The sequence below is a fragment of the Rhinolophus ferrumequinum genome, chromosome 12, assembly GCF_004115265.2.
Source record: "Rhinolophus ferrumequinum isolate MPI-CBG mRhiFer1 chromosome 12, mRhiFer1_v1.p, whole genome shotgun sequence".
Taxonomy (NCBI): Eukaryota; Metazoa; Chordata; class Mammalia; order Chiroptera; family Rhinolophidae; genus Rhinolophus; species Rhinolophus ferrumequinum.
Window position 1 is genome coordinate 66,236,366 of NC_046295.1, and position 20,126 is coordinate 66,256,491.

General features: G+C 46.0%; 1 protein-coding gene across 5 annotated transcripts in view; it reads left to right on the forward strand.

The window, feature by feature from the left end:
* The window catches only part of TMEM268 (transmembrane protein 268), a 28,598-nt gene extending 11,555 nt beyond the window's left edge, over nt 1–17,043 (forward strand). For all 5 annotated transcript variants that reach the window (XM_033122878.1, XM_033122879.1, XM_033122874.1 and 2 more), the window contains 7 exons: nt 140–249; nt 2,831–2,938; nt 3,968–4,117; nt 8,201–8,311; nt 10,326–10,406; nt 11,311–11,499; nt 14,235–17,043. In XM_033122878.1, the coding sequence (XP_032978769.1) occupies nt 140–249; nt 2,831–2,938; nt 3,968–4,117; nt 8,201–8,311; nt 10,326–10,406; nt 11,311–11,499; nt 14,235–14,414 (929 nt within the window). In that variant the 3' untranslated portion in view covers nt 14,415–17,043. The remainder of the gene's footprint in view (nt 1–139; nt 250–2,830; nt 2,939–3,967; nt 4,118–8,200; nt 8,312–10,325; nt 10,407–11,310; nt 11,500–14,234) is intronic.
* The last annotated feature ends 3,083 nt before the right edge of the window (nt 17,044–20,126 follow it).

The following is a 20,126-nucleotide window of genomic DNA, read 5'->3' on the forward strand; positions in this document are numbered from 1 at the left end:
TTAGGGATTTGAGGACAGCCACCCTGTCCGTCCTCTCCATGACGAGGTGCTTGTGGCCAGAGGAGGTGCTGCCATCAGGCTGTGGGCTCATCCGGAGCAGTTCCTGCTCAGCCAGCCGGAGCTTCTGGTCTGCTTTCAGAGCTCTGCAATGGCCAGGTCCTCACGGTTCTCCGGATTGACAATACCTGTGCGCCCATCTCCTTCGATCTGGGAGCTGCAGAAGAGCAGCTACAGACCTGGGGTATTCAGGTGAGTGCTGATTTTATTGCGCCCTTACCATTTTTCCTTCCATCCATCTACTTGTCTGTCCATCTATCCTTTCATCCAGTTATTCATGAAATATTTATTAAACACTTACCATGTGCTCAACATGGTAGGAGATAGAAGGAAGATGTATTAGAACTGTCCTCTCTTCCCAATTGACTCACTTAACAGATGTGTGTTTTGGGTGCCCACTCTGTGCCAGGCGCTTAGCTGGGCACAAGCACAATAGAGGTGCGTGGGCCCCAGTGTCTGTACTCACAGAGCCCGGTGGGGGAGATGGCTATGCATCGGCTAAATCAGACAATAAGAGATAAATGCTGCAGTCGAGGACTGTACGGCATTGAAGACTTTTCACGGGAGAAGATGATACACCTTCCCAGGCGAGGGCACTTGTGAAAGATTTGCAGAGGAGCAAACGCTTGATCTGGGTTCTTGAAAGAAAAATCGGAGTTTGCTGGGCCGACAGGCGGAGGGGCGTTGTAGGAAAGGAAGGGTCCAGGTGTGCAGTAGCCGATAATGCAGTGCCTTCGAGCATAGTGGTTTGGGGTACAGGCTTCATAGAGCCATAGTTCTGGGAGCACATCTAGCCGTCCTGCCCACTGTCTGCGTGACTAGGCAGGTGATTTAACTTCTCTGAGCCACAGTCTCATCTGTAAAGTGAGGACAGTATTAATACCTATGACAGGGTTTCTGTGACGCTGAAGGGAAATAATGCTTGCGGAACACTTACACTATGTGTGGCACGTAGTAATGTTCAAAAAATTGTAGCTATTGCTGTTTTTGTTAAATACCCATAGGTGTTCTCGCCCCGAAGCCCCCACATCCTTTCCCTGCACTGCCCAGGGAGGGTTAATTGCGGATGGCGAAGATACACTTCTCATTTTAGCCTGAAGATTTGAGAGTTTATCTTTTTTAAAATTTTTTTTTATTGGGTAACAGTGTGTTTTTTCCAGGACCCGTCAGCTCGTTGTCCTTCAGTCTAGTGGTGGAGGGCGCAACTCAACTCCACGTCCAGTCGCCGTTTTCAATTTAGTTGTAGGGGGAGCAGCCCACCATCCCATAGCGGGAATCAAACCGGCAACCTTGTTGCTGAGAGCACGTGCTCTAATCAACTGAGCCATCCTGCTGCCCCTAGAGTTTACCTTTTTAAAAACTGAATTGCTTTATTGTTTAAAACCACATGTTATCACCATGAAAGGGAAACTTTCCAAATTGATAGTACTTAGTCCACATCAGCAGAACAGCTGGTTTATCTTCCCAGGTTTCCTTTCAGCCTTTGTTCAGAGCAACATTTTCCTTAAATAGTTGTCTTCAGTAAACGGTTTACATACTGTTCTACATGTTCCTAAATAGCATCTTTAATGGTTAAATTCTATTTTCTTAAGCAGTCCACCTCTACAGGGCCTTTATGTGCTACAACATGTTTGTTTGAGCAGTGTCATGCAGGGTGTCATGCGGGATCTCCAGTTCTGCTCCCCGCATAAGAACAAAGGATATGGCGAGGCCAAAAAGGAACACCCACGGAGCCATAGATCGGGGGTTCATACCACTATAGTCTCGGTGGTGGCTGGGTTGGAGACACAGGAAGCAGAAGCCACATGATCCGCGATCCGCCATCTGCTTTTCTGCCAACCGACCAACCCCTTGCTAACTGCAATCTGCGTTTGCTAGCTCAGCCGTGGCAGTTATATCAGTGGCCAATGGCTAACCGGTTACAGCTGACGGCCATCTACTACCGGAGCCAGCACCTTTCCATGTGAGGCTGAGAGCCTGGAAACTGCTCTCTGGGACTTTGTCCCCACAGGCAGGAAGATGGGAATTTTTATTCAGTACTTTGGACTTTATTAATAGTTACTGATGTCGCAGTATTGATAATAGCACTTTGTATCAAGTGCTCACTGTGGAACCAACACTGGGCCAGTGTGCACATACCCTTAGATACACATATCTATCCAAGTAAAATATAACCGACTGCGGTGGGCAGAACAAAGGCCCACAGAGATGTGCAGATCTTATGTATGTACATATTACACGTACGCTTACTGCAAAATGCATAGAAAAGTATTCTACATGTGTGACCTTATTTCATATGCATACCACCCTTATCAGGTGGGTATTCTTACTGTCCTCATTTTACAGAGGAGGAAACAGGCTCAGAGGAGTGGAGTTACTTTCTCCAGTTCACATAGCATGTGAATGGCAGGGCCAAGGTTTGGACCCAGGGCTGGCCGACTCCCGGGCCTGTGCCTTAACCGTTAGTCTGTCCTGGGTCTGCTGTGAGGTACTGAGTCTTGGGCGGCGGGGATCCCTCTGCAGTATGTCCTCCTGGATCTCGAGGTCTCCCACCTTCCCAGTGATGCCTGACCTTCCCTGAGCGGAAAGCTGCACCCTGTGGTTGCCATCAGTGCCTTGAGCTCTTCATTCTGCCCAGCGTGCAGCCGATTCCCCGTCCCCATGACAATGACTGTTGACCACGTGAACTGGAAATGACACGCTTGCTGGCAGGAAGGAGGTGGGGTGGGGTTCTCTGTGGCTGATAGGTCTCTTTCCCTTGGTGGCCAAGCAGGTCCCAGCGGACCAGTACCGAAGCTTGGCTGAGAGCGCGCTCTTGGAGCCCCAAGTGAGAAGATACATTATCTACAACTCGAGGCCTATGCGGCTGGCGTTTGCTGTGGTAAGGAGGAGGTGGCCGCGCCCTGACCTGCTGTGGCCCCCTGGGGCACTGCTGCATTGGGCATCGTGCTCTGGCGCCTGTTGCTGCGGGGAAGGGGCTTGGGGGCTGGTGGCCTGATTCCTGGAAGAGGGCACGACACAAGGACCCGGATTGGTATAAGAAGGAATGTATGGCAGAGAGGTGCCCAGGTAAAGGATGGGAGGCAGGGTTCACTGAGGGCCGCACTCGGGATTGGGGATCTGTAGACCGCCCCCCCCCCCCCCGAGGCTCTGGACTTAGTGTCTGGCTTTGGTCAAGATTTTGCTCCTATCTGGGATGTGGTTTCCCCACCTGTTCAACCCATGGGTCCATTTCAGCTCTAATTGTATGTGTGTTTGTGTGTGTACAAACAGGTATACATATACATATAAACATACATGTATGGCAGAGCCGGCATTTGAACCCAGACAGTCTGGTTTCAGCATCTGTGCTCTTAACCACTGTGATTTTATGCTCCTCTGTATGGATAAATGGTCAAATAGCACTCCTGACTGCCACGTCCCACTTCTCAGGAAGGGAAAAGGATGGCAACTGGCTTTTATTAATTTTTTAATAAGTGCGAGGCTGTTACATATGTAATCTTACTCACCGTTATATCAACCCTGTGAAATAGGCATTATCCCCATTTTACAGATAAGGAAACTGAGGCTCAGAGAGTTGTTATAACTTGTCCAGGCGACATAACTACTGAAGGATCCATGTGGGCTTCTGTCTCAGATATCTCTTCCTCCCAAGCCGTCTGCCCTTTTCCTGTTTTATTTAAAATCAGGGCAAGCAGGGATTTGGAGTAACTAACCCTGTTTCTCTACCTTCACTTAGGAGCAGGGAACAAGGGCTCATTCTCACAGGCCGCCATCAGTCTCTTACAGGCCCTGTGAGCTCTGTGAATCCAAGGACGCGTCAGAAGTGTCCCAGGGTGTTCCCTTGAGTGGAGCTGCTTCCCTCGAGGCCTGGCGTTCCTGACTGTGCTCTTGCCCCGGCTTCTTGCAGGTTTTCTACGTGGTGGTGTGGGCCAACATCTACTCTACCAGCCAGATATTCGCCCTGGGGAACCACTGGGTGGGCGTGTTGCTCGTGACCCTGGCCGCGGTGAGCCTGACCCTGACTCTAATGCTCATCTTCGAAAGACATCAGAGGAAGGTGAGACGTCTGGAGACCCCAGTCACGTTCCCTCCAGAAGGGCTGTGGGCAGGAGGGTCCCTAATCAGATAATATTTCTCTTTCCCCTCCTTCAGTGAATTGCTCCAACCGTGAAAATTTACACTTGCCCATGTGCCCGGTGACTAAAAGAAATCAAATCACATGTGTGATTAAATCCTCTCTGTCCTATCTAATCCCTGCAGGGTGCTTTTCTGGAAGCAAGCTGTGTTTTGAGAGAGTCTGGGAGCGGGAGGAGAGCACTGATAGCCAGCATTTGTACAGCACTTGGAGTTTACTGAACCCTTTCACGTCCCTGAGTGAGGAGGGGGTTACAGAGCACAGGTGCCCGAGGCAGAGGGTTGGGGGAGGTGGGCAGGCCCTGACCGGGTGCTCTGTTGACAATTCTGTCTCATGTAACCCCAGCAACGGCCTGTGAGGCAGAGCGTGGGTAGTCAGAGGGGTTAGGTAACTTGGCCCGTTCCAGTGCGTGGCAGAGCAGGGGCTCAAAGCCTGAGCGTCTGATTTCGGATCTCCTTCACAAAGGAGATTGATGCCTCTCCTGGCTTATGTGTGGTTCACTAATTGCATTCTGCGGCTTCAACGTGTGCCTCTCGTTACTTACTGAGCACTTCATATGCCGTCGGTCTATTAACTGCTTTCCATATGCTAACTCATTAACCGCCACTGCTCCCCCCCAATACATCTCTGGGCAGAGTCTTGCACACTCATTTTACAGAGGAGGAATCCAGGCTCCAAAAGGCTCAAGGAGCAGTCCAAGGTCATGCTGCTAATAAATGGCAGAGCTGGAATTCAAGGCCAGGATGCTTAGATTCCAAGCCACGTCCTCAGTCACTACCCGACAGCCTTGGTGTTCCATAGCTGCCGTAACAGATGACCATAAACGCAGTGGCTTAAAACAACACAGATTTATTATCTTACAATTCTGCAGTTTAGAAGTTTCACGCAGCAGGGCTGCATCCTCTCTGCAGCCTCTTGGGGAGAATCTGTGTCTTTGCCTTTTCTGTCTCCTGCAGGCCACCTGCGTTTCTTGGCTCGTGTTCCCTTCCTCCATCTTCAAAGCCAGCAGTGGCGGCTCGAGTCCTTCTCACATCTTTGACTCTGAATCTTCTGCCTCCCTCTTCCACTTCTAAGGCACTGGGCTGCCGGGTTATCTGGGACAATCTCCCTACTTTAAGGCCAGCTAATTAACAACTTTAATTCCACCTACAACCTTCCTTCCCCTTTGCCATGTAATGGACCATATACACAGGTTTTGGGGAGTAGGACGTAGGTGTGTTGCAGGGACTCTGTCCTCCCTACCACACCTCTGTCGTCTTCCCAGTGCTTAGGAAGCTGCCCCAGCACCTGGCACAGAGCTGGATTTTGAGATCTTTAGCAAACACTCCGCTCTTGCCTGACTCAGGAGGAGAGGGTGGGATGTTGGGAAATGTGGCCAGGGTTTGGGGCATGAGTTCCATTTAGTGTCTGTGCACACAGGGACGAATAGGAACTTTCTGGCTTAATCATTCTGAAAAGATTATTGTTGGGCTTTGTGATAAGGCTGACAAAAAAATGCTGCCTTGGCCTCTGTTGAAGCTTCATGGCCCTGGTGCTTGGCCTATAAAACTTAAATTGAGCTGGCTGCTCCTGCAGCAGGAAACTTCTCTTGGGGAGGGGGTAAAAGCAAAGTATATTCTGCTTTAGCAGGAGCAAAATATCTGGCACCTGGCAGATGCTTCAAGGAGCAGATGTAATGGAGTTCAGGGAGTGCCTGCTGTGGCTGTCTGCCGCCTTTCCTCTCTCCCTTCCTTGTTCAGCTGGTATTTATGAAGCCCCTGCAAGTACCAGACGATGTGCCAGGCACAGGGCACAGAGATGAACAAGACCTGTGTCTTTACCCATAGGTGCAGCATGGAGTCCCCACGTACACAGTGGCACTTTTGTCATCACTGTTTGCTTATTCAAGAAACCTCTCCAGGGTCCTTTCCTTCCTAGTAATGACTATCGTTTAATGAGCACCTACTATATGCTTTGTGTTTGGAGCCTGATATCTATGCCCAACAACAACCTGACAAGGAGGCAGGATACGTCTGTCATTTGCTAGCTTTGCAACCCCGGGCTAAGTTACTGCTTAAACCTCTCAGGGTCGCAGTTTTCTCATCTGTAAAATGGGAGAATAATTATAGTTCCCCATAGCATTGTTTGGAGAGTTAAATGACTTAATACATGCAAAGTACTTACAATCGTGCCTGGTATAAAGTAAATGCTCAATAATTACTAACTGTTACAATAATTGACTCTGTTGGCCAGTGGGAAAACTGAAGCTCAGAGAGATTAAGTAACCAATCTGTGGTCACACAACTTCCTTAGGTCTTGCTTCAGCTCCAGGATTTCTTCCTCCTTGGATGCCTTGTCACTCAGGACCATGCAGATTGCCCTTCCTGACCCTTGTGACTGTTACTGTCCTACCTGCATTACATAGCATCTTTGAGAGCCTCACCATTTTGCACACACTGCCTTGTTTTCCCCTTGTTTGGGGCATTAATAGCCTTTCTTAAAATTGGAAGGTTTGTTAGAGCAGGAAAGACCCTGCTTTGCATTCCCTACAGAGTAAAGCACGTTGCCAGGGCATGTGGGAATAGTCCTAAAAATGTTTGTGGCCAACATGATACAGTGGAAAACACGATGATTTCAGTTCAATATTATCATAGTAATGATAATCATTACCTAACATGTATTGAGTGTTTAGTTTTCCAAGTGTTCTATGTGGATGAACTCATTTCATCCTTACTATAACACTTATTAGAAGGGGTATTATTATCTCCAACCTGGAGGTGAGGAGATGGAGGCAGAGAGACAGTGAGTAATTTGCCCAGGGTAGTGAGGGACGGAGTTGGGATTTGAACTCTTGGTAATACCAGTTTCTGAAAGGGTGAACTACCCTTATGGACATTCTAGGCAAAACAAAATCATCCCTCGATTGTCATAGTAGTGGCAATCCTGGAAAATTCAGTATATTTTAAACCCATTTTAAAAAAACCACTTTAGGTTTATATGTAAAATGGAGTTAGGTTAGCGAGTCAGGTAATGATAAGGAGATTTTTCACCTGCATTCTCACCCAGTGGGGCATTTGGAGTCCAGGTAAGCTGGGTGACCGTTCTTTTGCATGTGGGATTGTCTCTCGTGGGACATGGCCTTCAGTGGGAGGTACATGAGAGTACATTTAGCATCCCTGGTCCTTCTCCCTAACTGCCAGCTTTTTCCATCCCATCCCTGTGACAACCAAAAGTTGCCTTCTCATATTTTCAAAAGCTCCTTGCAGGTGTCCTGATTTTTTGGGAACCATTATCTTTGACTGGGCTGCCTTCTAATTGCATCTCAAAATCCTTGGGGCAGGGGTGGGGGCAGAGGGTCTCTTCCCTAAATCAGTACTTTGGGTCCCAACACTCTTCCTCTCTCTTCTCTCTGACTTGCTGAGCATCTACTTTGTCAACTAAATCCACAGCATCAAGGGGCTTGGGTGGGAAAAGAAGGAGACGGAGTCCCAGAGCCTCCTTCTGAGGGCCAGGCACTGTGGTAGGCACTTTGGAAAGGAGGTGCCTTATAGACAGAGTAGGTGCTTTACTTACACAGTAAGTGCTCAAACCCATCTGTCTACCCTCTACCTTCCTCCTCCTCCCACAGGTACTTACGGCACCGGACTGTGTCCCAGGGCCTGGATGAAGTGCTTCTCACGCACAGTCTCAATTAAATCTCACCACATTCCTTGGAGGCAGGGACACTATTTATATTTTTTCTACAACTAAAGAAAGCAAGACTCGGGGAAAGGACAGAACATGTGCAGGGCCACACAGCCGGGAAGTAGTAGAGCTGGGCTTCATCCCAGGGCTGTCTGACACTACTGAATTGATTGTCTTCACAACTTCATAGTCTCACTTTATAGGGGGAGGAAATGGATATGTCTTGAAGAAAACGGTTGTCCCAAGATGTCAAGGGGTGGGGTAGTACGTGGCTTTTGCCTGAGCCCAAGAGCTCTCTGGCAGCGTGGAAGTCTGGCCACAGGGCTGGTGTTTGTCTTACAGGCCAACACCAACACAGACCTAAGGCTGGCAGCTGCCAACGGAGCCCTCCAGAGACACCGGGTGCTGTTGGGAGTGACAGACACTGTGGAAGGCTGCCAGAGCGTGATTCAGGTACCGTGTCTCAGAGTGACCTCTCCTTGAGGGCCCATTTGTAGCTGGGCTGGTGGGGAGAGGTGGCCCCTGTTCTCCCAGTCTCACAGTGTCTCCCAGAGTCTGCTAATGAGACAGTATCGGCAGCCCTTCTCTTCCTCCCTGCTCCAGTTCCTTCTAGAGGCTCCCCTCTGACTGGTAACCAGCCTACAACCTCACAGGGCTGGAACGGTTGCTCAGAGACCATCCAAGCTTCACTCCTCATTCAGCATCTATTCAGCAAACAGATGGGGCATCCTGTGTGCCAAGTACTGAGGGACCCATGCAAGGGCCCTGGAAAGGCAGGTCACACCCTGAAGGCCTTGTCTGCACGGCTCGGTCAGGGCAGTGGGGAGATCTTAAATGACTAGTCCGAGGTCACACAGTGTGTCTGGGACACAGCTGGGGCTAGATGAGCCCCAGGTCTCTTGATGGTGGCAGGGCTCCCCAGGTGAGATTGCTAAATCTCTGTACCACATCTGCCCTCTCACCAGTCATTGCCCCTTGTCCTGTGGGAGCTGAGGGGTGGGTGTGTGGCTAGGACCTGGGAAGAAGCTCTTTGTGCACAGGACCTGTTCATCCTATAGACATTTCCTGAGAGCCTAGTGTGCGCCAGGCACTGTTCTAGGTACTGAGGCTGCAGCAGAGAACAGACAAGTGCAGATCCATGTTTTTGGAGCCTAGCACACCTGAAATGGTGTAGGGTGTAAGGGTATCTTGCGTGGCACCAGAGGGTGAACTTAAGGGCGTCACAAGATTTCTGGCCATTCAAGTGTGACATGGGACACTGGGAGCTCCTTGAATCTGGGAGTCCTTTCAGCCTCTGAATCTGAATTTCTCTCTGAATCCTTTTTCTGGATTGACACATAGGGGTGACGTGGCAAGTATTAGTTAAAGGCATGGATGGATGGATGACTCGTGAAAGGAGACGTCTTTTAAAATAATTGGGTTCTTTGGGTTTCAAAGTAGTATCTTGGGATGAGGTGATACAATATCTGGATTTAAGCAAAAAGTCATTGGGGATGGTGTAGGGTGGGGACTGGGGGTGTCTGGGGAGAGTAATGGATGGTGGTAGAGATGAAACAAGAGTCGCCATGAAGTGATAATCATTGAAAGAAGATGGTGGGTAGCTGGAAGTTAATGACTTTATTTGCTCTACTTTTGTATACATTAGGAAATTTTCAGGATAAAAAGTAGAAAAGAAATTCATTTTTAAAATGTTCCTCTGGGGATGAGACAGCAGGAGAGACTAGTTTGCAAGAGGGATGTGCCCTTGGATCTCATGGGTCAGTCACTGGAGGTCTCGGATCCAGGGGACGTCAGTGGAGGGAGGTGTGAGACAGGGGCTCTCAGTTTCTTGCAGAGTTTGGGTTGTGACGTGTGGCGGGTGTGGACCTGACAAGATGATGTAATGTGTGAACGTGGAGGATTTCGGCCCGGCTGGGTTTAATCTGGGCTTCTGGGGACGGTTGAGGTTGTGGAGGAAGGGGAGCTAACAGTCAGGGAAGGACTTCTCACCCCTCTCTCCCCAGAGTACCCAAGTTGATGACCTCTGACCTGGCCCATGGGCAGTGGGGGTGACAGCTCTGAGGGTTTTTTCACTCCTTTGCATGTTGGATTCCAGACAGAAGGGCACCTGGCCCCTGAAGATGAAGATGGTATCCCCGGACGGATACATGATGTCCAGGATGATTTGCAGTCTGTCAGATGCTTAGCGACTCGTGGGAGATGGGGCGGCAGCCATTTTGAACAGGGTTTGCACACAAAGCCATTGTCTACCAGCCATACAAAGCAGACTTACTTCTTCATGGACGGGGACGCTGGGAGAGAGGAGAATGGCATGCTTCCGCCAGAGGCCAGGATAGATAAATCCAGTGGTCCTCAGAAGGGTGGGCCTCCAGCGCGGAGGCAGGAGGTGGAAGAAAGTTCCAGGGACAGAGAGTTCAAGGTTGGGCTGGCTTTGAGCCTCAGTGATGATGGCTTCTTCTCTCCCCAGCTCTGGTTTGTCTACTTTGACCTGGAGAACTGTGTGCAGTTTCTGTCTGATCACGTTCAAGAAATGAAGACAAATCAAGAGGTAAGATACTTTAAGTGAAAAAAACAAACAAAAAACTAAGGAGGCCAAATTGTGTAGATTGCATTACCTCAAAGTTAGAAAAATGTCTAAGGGAAAGTTGCTTAGAAGGAAGAACACTTCACTTACGTGGCATCAGTGGTTGTTTTGTCTAAGGAATTAAGTCTTTCTAGCTAATTGCATTTTAACTAATCTCCTTGTTAACTGATTGCATTTTCCACATTTTCTACAGTGAGCATATATTTACTTATTATAATAATAATAACAACAAAGATCCTGGTAGAGGAAAACACCACATATTTAGGCAGCTTTCACTGTTCAAAATGATTTCCTACCATTTGTGAAGATCAGGGAGCTCTTGCTCTGATTCCACAGATGAGGAAACTGAGGCTCTGAGAAGTCCTGTCACTACCCTGGGATGGTCACGGAGCTGGTTGGCGATGCCCGGTTTGCCCCCCAGCTCTCCTGTCTCGGAGCCCTGGGCTCCTTCCCTGGGATCAGCCTTTTCCTGGGCCCTGGAAGTGCCGTAGTCGGTCCTGAAGTCAGAGTTGTGGTTTAGCCTTGATCCTGGCCCATTAGCTCCTGTATGGCTTTGGGCAAGACCTTTGAGCTTCAGTTTGCTTATCTGCAATGTATAGATAAAGATAGCCATGTCTCAGGCTGCTTTGCGGAGTAAATGAGAGCATGGAAGGAAAAGTGCTTTAAAAGCTATTATGGACCGTACTTTTGTAGGGAATTACCTGATCTTTCTGATGTGGTTCAGTTCCACATTCTCCTGAGGTCAGTGTCTGAGTCTGTAGAAGGTCCTTCCGTCCTCCATGGGTCTGCAACTCAGGATAAGACTTGGTGTCCTGTATGCTACGCAACTTAGGACACTACCTGAACCCCCTCTCGTTTTCCTTTGTAGTCCTTGCTGAGAAGCAGATTGAGCCAGCTCTGTGTTGTCATGGAGACTGGGGTGAGCCCCACGACAATGGCGGAGGGGCCTGAGAACCTGCTGGAGGAAGCTCCTCTCCTGCCCAGCAGTCCTCATCCCACAGAGAGACCACTCACGCAGACTGAGCTTTACCAGCTCGTTCCTGACGCTGAGCCGGAGGTAACGGGCACCTGGGCCAGACGGGGCCACCTTCTCTCATGGGGTGTTTGTGTAGAGTCTGTGTGGGGGCCTCAAGTTGTTAATTCCACGGAACATGGCTTTACTGAGTTAGTGGAGATCATACAAATCTTCTAGGTTACTAGTTTCCAATGTTTTTTCCCCTCATCTCAGCACTTTTAAAAATAGTTTAGAGAAGTCATTTTCTACTTCCTGGGTTATTTCCCCTTTTTTAATATCTTGGATATTCTTTTTGGTAGTTCCACTAGATGTATAGTTGTGTGTTGCTAGATCATAGCCTACCTAACCATGGACATGTGGATGAATACTTAGAACATTTTTTAATCTATTTATCAATCAATGTATCATCTACCTACCTATCGACTTAAATTGCAATTGGATATTTAAATCTTACGTGCACCTCTGTTGAAGTGCAGTTCCTCCAGAGTTCTGCTGGGTCCTGCCACCTAAGCTGTCCGTGGGGTTTGACCTGAAATCTGACGATATAGTTTGCAGCTCGTGCTACCGTCTTCTCGCCTTGAGGACAGACCCACTGTCTGGGAGACATGCAGCGAGGGGGACCTCAGGCATGGTGTGCCGTAGAAGAGCACTTGCATTTTCTTTTCGGCCAACAGATTTGGGGAGTAAAGGTCCAAACCAGCCCAGACTTTCTCTTTTGCCCCCACTGCTAGGGAGTGGGGGACCTGCAGATAGGACTATTATAAGAGAAAATGATAAATATTAATGTCTTCACTTGCCTTTTTTTCTGAAGAGCAGAACAGATTGATAAGGTCACGTACTTTATTGTGGCAAGTGTGTCTGGGTTTATGGGAAATACCTATTAAACATGATGGGTCTTTTAAATTATTTTTCAACTTCATTCAAACCAGTGGTTATACAATTTCTTGTCATGAATATCAAATCCCAGTGTGTGCACACATGTTTTTAAAGTAGCTGCCCTTATAACTTAGGGAAAATACAACCAGTGCCCAAGTCTCAGCATGGGCCATACTGTTGTATTTCAGTAGGAAACCAGTGCCTGTGAAAGATGGTGAAACAGTTATGACCTCTTACATTTTAACAACTTTTTATCGTGCATAAAGTTCTTTAGCATGCTTTCTGAAGCAGAGATTATTTTGTTCTTCTCTGATGGATGAAATAAGCCTCTTAAGAAGTCCACTACTTGCCCAAGGGCACAGAGCAGTGGAGAATGTGGCAAAGCCAAGGACAGAAGCCAGGCTACTAATTCTTAGCAGGTCAATTTTCTTGCCACAGTTCTTCGCTTCTTACATTATTGACTTAGTAAATAATGTAAGTAATATGTAAATGGGCAAGAAGACCAATCTGAGTTAGTGAGTGATAGGCTATTTGGAGAATTTTCAGTATTTTCTAGCACAAAGGATAACACTGATCCGACAGAGCGAGGTGGACTTTTTGCTGTTTTGAATAATAATCATGGTAATGATAGTGATGACATTTATTGAGCACTAGGTACTAGGCTTTTTATCCGTTAGTTCCTTTAATCCTCACCCCAGCCTAACCAGGTAGAGAACTAGGATTTCCCCTCTTTTACTGATGAAGAAATGGGCCTAGCAAGGTGAAGTGACTTGCTCTGGGTCCGTCGCAAGGTGGCTGAGCTGAAATTTCCACTTGGTTTTTTGATTTGAAAGGCTATTCTTAATCACTAACTCTATCATCATAAATAGCCTGCTGTAACCCACACTTTATTTGATTACATTCAGACTGGACATAGTATGTATCAGGAAAGGCCTTCAGTGCCACGGGTAAGGAATTGAAGCATTTCCTATGGAATTCCAACTGCCAGACCAGTGGAAAGACCTTAGAGACCAAATGTGTCCATAAGAACACGCGTTAAATCCAATTTTAAAAATTCTTTATTTTATTCTTTTTTACTGTTTAATGTTTTTCATTACAGTGAAATACACGTAAGGTACCGTTTACCACCTTAACATTTTTTAGTGTACGATTCAGTGGCATTAAGTTTTTCACATTGTTGTGCAACCATCACCATCTTCCATCTCTAGAACTTTTTCATCTCATCTTGAAACTCTGTACCCCTTAAACATGAACTCCCCCTTTCCCAGCCGCTGGGAATCACCATTCTACTTTCTTTCTCTATGAATTCATTGCTCTAGGTTCCTCGTGGAATCATACAGTGGAATCATACAGTATTTTTCTTTTTGTGATAAATCCAGTTTTTATAAGCAAACTCTTAGTATAGTGAGGAGCACTTGTCTAAAGAAATCCAGCAGGTACCTTGTATGAATTGAAGCATGCTGTCACCATGGGGCTATTCCTCCCCCCGCCCCCATTCACTGGTGATTTTCTTCAAGTGTATTACCTTGATCTCGTGCACTTTACAGTCTCACAGACATTGGAAACTGGAAAAAGCGTGTGTGTGTGACTGGCTGGTATAAGTCAGTGCTAATTTCTCCAGTACTTTGAGGCTCCATAGCTTTTTTGTGCATAGTATTACACCTATCAGCAGTTCGGTTACCCACCTCAGAAATGAGGAAACAGGCTCCAGGATCCCCACAGAGTCAGTTGCAGAGCTGGGGTTCTAGACCAGGCATCTTCCACGGGCCCCAGGGGAGGGCCTGGCTGGGTTCTTCCCTGTGAGCAGTACTGCTGGTCCAGGGGCGTGAGGACGGGCTGGCTTCCCCTCGTGGATTAGCTGTGTCTCTGTGGCCCTCACTCTGCTTCTGTGCCTCTTCTAGGAAATGGCCCAGCAGCTACTGGCAGTGTTTGGTGGTTACTACATCCGGCTCCTGGTGACCTCCCAGCTCCCCCATGTAGTGGGGACACGACACACGGACTCTCCGAGGGTTCCATGCCCCTGCCAGCTCATAGAAGCCCACATCCTGGGCACAGGGTGCTGCCCATTCCTGGCCAGGTGACCTCGGGGCGAAGGTACTCATCTTCTTCCCAGACTGAAGGTGAGAAGTCAAGGAGGCCTCGGGAGTCCAAGATGTCTGACGGCGAGCCCTAGGTGAGGAGAGAAGCATCTGAAGGGTGTCAGTCGTGTCAGCAACAGGGTGTTGTGCTCACTTCAGGACCCTGCACAAAAATGGCCTGTCGACATCCCATGCTGACCTCACGCCTTTTCAGAAGCGGGTGGTTGCCGAGCCGGTGCCACTCCAAACTACTCTCCATGCTGCTGAGAACCTGGATGGAAGGGCCACGCTCCCATTCCTTTCATTGTCCGGACAGCCCAGAAAATGTGAAGATGACCGACTGGGCCAAATGTATCTATCCATAGTTTGGTCCCAGATGATGCTCCCATCTCCAAGCCCTTCATGTCAGATGGGGAAACGGAGGCTCTTTGTGGCATTGCCCTGGGCCTCTAAAATTATAAGACTGCCTCTTCCTGATCTGAAGAACAGAAGTGAATTCCCAGAATGTTCTCCCCTTTTAAGTTTTTCTTGTCCTATACGTTATGAAAAACAGTGCACCTGTGCTTGTTGTCTGCTAGGACACAGGCTTCCAGGAGACCGAGGGAAGAAGCAAATGGCGCATAACTAACCATTCACAGGACTATTTGGAAAAGACCCATCCTGTCTGATTTGAGGACTTATTTTGTTCAAAGGTCTGTGTGCTTGTGGTTGTGGTTGTGGTTTTATACTGCAGATGTAAAGCAACAGGCCTGATTCCTGACACTAACTCTGTCCTGGAATGTGGCATCATCTGTCACTTGTGGAGTTCCAGTGAAGAGCTCAGAGGCTTCCAGGTTCTCTGCTCCTGAATAAGTTTGAAGACCCATAGGCCCAAATAAAAAAATTTGCCTAGCATTTGAAGGCTTCCCAGTCCCCAAGATCTGGGCTTCATTTGCAATTTTGACTTCATCACCCACAAAACTCCTTCATAAGTTGAAACTATTTCCTGGACTGACATACCTATTTTTTTCTATCTGTTGGACTCCTATGCATGCTTCAAAGCCCAGCTTTCCTTACCCCCTCCTTCAAGAAGCTTTTCAGCATAGACAGCTCTGCTCCTCTCTGCCTCCTTTAAATTCTTGATGTAGCTGCTACCTTTACTGATGTTTTGGTATTGATTCTTTTTTCCTGTGCACATGCCTGTTTTTCTAGGTAGACTATAAGCTCCTCAAGGGCAGAGACTGTATTTGATACTTTTGTGCATGACCTGGTCCTGCTAAGGAAGAAAAAAATCCTGTGGATTAATTGCTTTGTCTTCTCCATAGTAGCTGAAGGATGAGATTGGCACAGACCTGGCTTCTGGCCCTGAACTGCCACATCTAGCTGTGTGACTTTTCGCTGGTCCTCAGTTTATCCATCTATATAAAGGGTAGATTGGGTGGTTCTTAATGGCTTTTCCAAAGCCCAAATTCTGGGAATTTCTAGGTTTTTTTTTTACTCCGTTGGCCTGTCTGTCTGTTATGTCTTTATATGTAGAAAGGTTCTTTAGCCCCACACGGCTGAAATGGCCCAGACCTGATGCTTCTTTGGACAGAACACTGGCCTAGTAGCAGGAGAGCTGGAATCTCATCCCAGATCTGCTTCTTCCTAGCAGCGTGATCTTGGCTAGGTCATGCAACCTTTCTGAGTGTCAGTTCACTCCTTTATAAATGGATCTGGTGAACATGAAATGTAATAATGTGGCTGACCTGCTGTGTAAGAGATGAGTCTGACTGACTTTCTCTGGGCCAGAGAAGAAAAATCGAGTGTAGGCCAGCCCTTGGAAATGGCTGTTTTCGGCATTTCTCTTTGGCCAACTCTTGAGGGCAGCTTGGCAACGAGAATTATTCGTGAAGATAGTTACTGTCTTTGTCACCTGCCACAGAGGAAATATGGGCTGTGAATGTGATCAGTAGGAGCCCATAGTTACCCTCCAAACATAAAACTATAAGTATAATAACCGAGAATAAAAATGTGCGTGTTAATGACAAAACAGCAGTTTTTCCATTTTAGGGCTTAGTTACAGAATGCAACCCTTGCTGTGTTCTTTCCTGCTTTTCCTCTCTTCAGTTTCTGATGGTCTCACTTGCTGGGCGGGGCATTCAGCTTTGCCCACGTGGTACATGTTCTTTGCATTTGCACCTCAGCTTTCTCATTTAGAAAATTCTGTGATCTCGGTCTTGCCTGCTTCACAGGGTTGCTGTGCAGACCGGATTCCACAAATGAACAAGCAAGCACCCCAAGTTTTAAGGCTCTGTGTTACTGCCAGCCATAGCAGTGGTGAAGGTGGTGCAGTGTCGTGAAGGGGGAGCAAAGGGAGTATGTAGCTCAGAACTGGGATTCCAGTCACATTGATTCGAATCCTAGTTTTGCCTCTCAGGAGCAGCGAGCGTCCTTCCCATCCTTCGGTCTCACTCCCCATTGTGGAATGGGAGTGAGAGAACCTACCTGGCAGGTTATTGTGAAGATTGAAGGATATCAAAAATGTGAAGTGCTTGCAATTTTGAGTTGCAAGCTTGAGTAAGATCTCAATAAATTGTTGCTATTTAAAAAAATAAAAAAGCCTCTTACTATGTCTTGTATACTGTTGATGCCCCTGTGTATTTTTGTTTAGTAAGTCACTCACAGTTAATGTTTATTCAGTCTGCGTCAGACCTCGGTCGTTCCAGCACCATGGGGGTATATTTATGTGAATTATGATTCCAGTCAAATCTCTCTGAAATTCAGTACCGGGGGACAGTATAGCAGGGAGGTTAAGAGCAAGCTGGTCACTTTGGGCCAGATGCTCCCCCCTCTCTGGTCGTTTTACTCCTCCATTTCCTCATCTATTGGGGGTGTGTGATAACAGGTGGCTTAATTGAGGTGAGGGCTCCGTCAGTGATGGTTTGTCTTTTGCAGCTGCTGCCTGCTGTTTTCTACCTGAGTGTTAGTGCAAGCTTTTACCTTGTGTTGTGCAAATCTGTACTTCCTGATTTTGGTTGGTTGGTTCTATCTGTGACCAAGCTAGGAAAATCTCCGACTATGAGTGTAGATTTTGTTTTCTCCTTTCAGTTCTAACAAATTTCCTTTTAATTACATAGTTTAAAAAAATTGTGATATAATTAACATACCATAAAACTCACCATTTTAAAGTGTACAGTTCAGAATTTTTCAGTATGTTCATAAGATTGCACAGCCATCATCACTGTTTAATTCTAGAATGTTTTCATCACCCCTTCCCCCACTACCGTGTGCGTTAGCAGGCACTCCCCATTGCTCCCCCCCCAACCCCTGACAACCACTAATCTGCTTTTCTATCTCTGAATTTTATCATTCTGGACGTTTCATATAAATGGAATCGTATAGTATGTAGCCTTCTGTGTCTGGCTTTTTCCCACATAACATAATGTTTTCAAGTTTCATCCATGTTGTAACATGTATCAGTACTTTATTCCTTTTTAATGACTGAATAATACTCCATTGCTTGGATATACCACCTTTTGTTTACCACATTTTATTCATCAGTCAGGTTGTTTCTACTTTTTAGTTGTTATGAATATGCTGTGAATAATTGTGTCCAAGTTTTTGTGTGAACATAATTCACTACTGACAAGTTTTGCTCTGTTATTACATGCATACAAATTTGGAATTGTTAAATCTTCTTGATAAGTTGACCCTTTTTATATTTATGAAATGTCTGTATTAGATTTTTGTCTTAAAATCTACTTTGTCTGATACATGATCTTTCGATTAGTGAGCACATAGTATATCTTTGTTCATACTTTTAGTTTCAACTTATCTGTATCCTTATCTTTAAGGTGACCGTCTTATGGGCATATGGGATTTAAAAAAATTTTTCAGTCTCTCTCTTTTTAATGGGAGTATTTACTATGCTACATCTAGTGTACTTACTGATATATTCGATAGATCTGGGCTTAAATGTGCCATCTTATTATTTACTTTCTATTGGTCTTCTTTTTCTGTGTTCTTTTTTCTGCCCTTTTTTGCCTTCTTTTGCATTAAGGTCTTTAAGGGATTTTTTTCTTTGTTTTTTTTTTTTTTTGGTAATTTCTCATCTCTTAGCCTAGGAGGTATGCATTCCTTTTTTTTAGTGGTTACCCTAGATTTCAACATGGATCCTTGCTGTATTTCAAGTGCGTCCTTCTGCCACTTTCTGGGCAATCCAAAGACCTTAAAACTCTTTCATCTTTGTGTCTGTTGTACTGTTGTTATCATGGGTTCCAATTCTCTGTATTTTAAACCACAACAGACATGATTGTTAATTTTTCTTTTAAAGGAGGGGTCAGCTCACAGTGGCCCATGCAGGGATCCAACCGGCAACCTTGGTGTTATCAGCACCACGTTCTAACCAACTAAGCTAACCGACCACCCACTATTAATGTTTCATGTAGTCAGTATTCATTTAGATGTATTCATATGTTTGCGTTTTATTACTCCTTATTTTTCATTACTTTTTGTTTATTCCTGCATTTTCATACATTTATCTAGGATCATTCTCCTTCTAGAACTACCTTTGGAAATTTTTCTTCAGTATAGTATTTAGTATATTTAGAAATACTTTTAGCATTTTCCTTCCAGCACAGATATTCTGGTGACAGACTGAGTGTTTGTTTGCTGAAAAGTAATCTATTTTGTTTTTATTTTTGAAAGCTATTTTTTGGTAAGTCAAGAATTCTAGGATACTACTGTTATTTTCTTTCAACTTTTGGAAGATGTCATTGGCTTTCATTGTTTCTGTTGTGAAGTCAGCTCTGAGTCTCATTGCTGTTCTTAAAATGTTTTCTTTGCTTGGGTTTCAGCAATTCTATTTCGATGTGCCAGGTATAGCTTTCTTTATTTTGCTTGGGGTTCATAGAACATGTTGCATCTGTGGTACAATCTTTTTCATCATAGCTTCTCCCCTCTTCTCTCTCATCTCCTTCTGGGACTCTAATGGTATGTTAAGATCTTTTGTGTTAAGATCTTTTCACTGTATCTCTAAGACTGTGTTTTCCCCTCTTTTGGTTCTCCGTGATTTGGTATGAGTGTTTTCTACTGACTTCCATTCTCCTCCGTTACTGTTGTCCTCGTTTGTGTTTAATCAGTTGTTAACCCTTTCAACTGAGTTCTCAATTTCAGCTATACTATTCAGTCCTGTACATTGTAATTGACTTTTAAAAATAGTTTATAGTTCTCAGGTAAATTATCCATTTTCATCTATTTTCTTCAGTATTTTAAAGTCCATGTCTGTTGACTCCAGTATCTGGTTCTTCTGTGGATCGGTTTCTTTTGCTTTTTGGTCAGTTGCTCTTATCTATTCTGGCATTCCTGGTGATTTTTGATTGAGTGCCAGCCATTTAAAAAAATTGAAGAGTATACAAGATTCTGGACGTTCCTTCAGAGAGGATTTACTTTTGCTTCTGAAAAAAGTAGGGTTGGGATAGATTTCACTCCAGGTTTTAGTCCTGGTGAGACCGACCTGGTCTATTTCTGGTCTAACTCCAGAAATAGAGTTATAGAGTTTCAGGGATTTTAACTGAAAACCTATTTAAAAAACTTTTTAAAACCAGGACTCCTCCTCCAGGGTGAGCCCTCAACCTCCAATTTTTGTTTCTCCAGGCTGTGCGTCTGCTGAAAAGTCTGCCCAGTGTTTCAGCCACTTAGACCCTGCTTAGGAATTGGCAGGTCCCTTGAGAGGGTCAGAAGACCTCAGTGTTC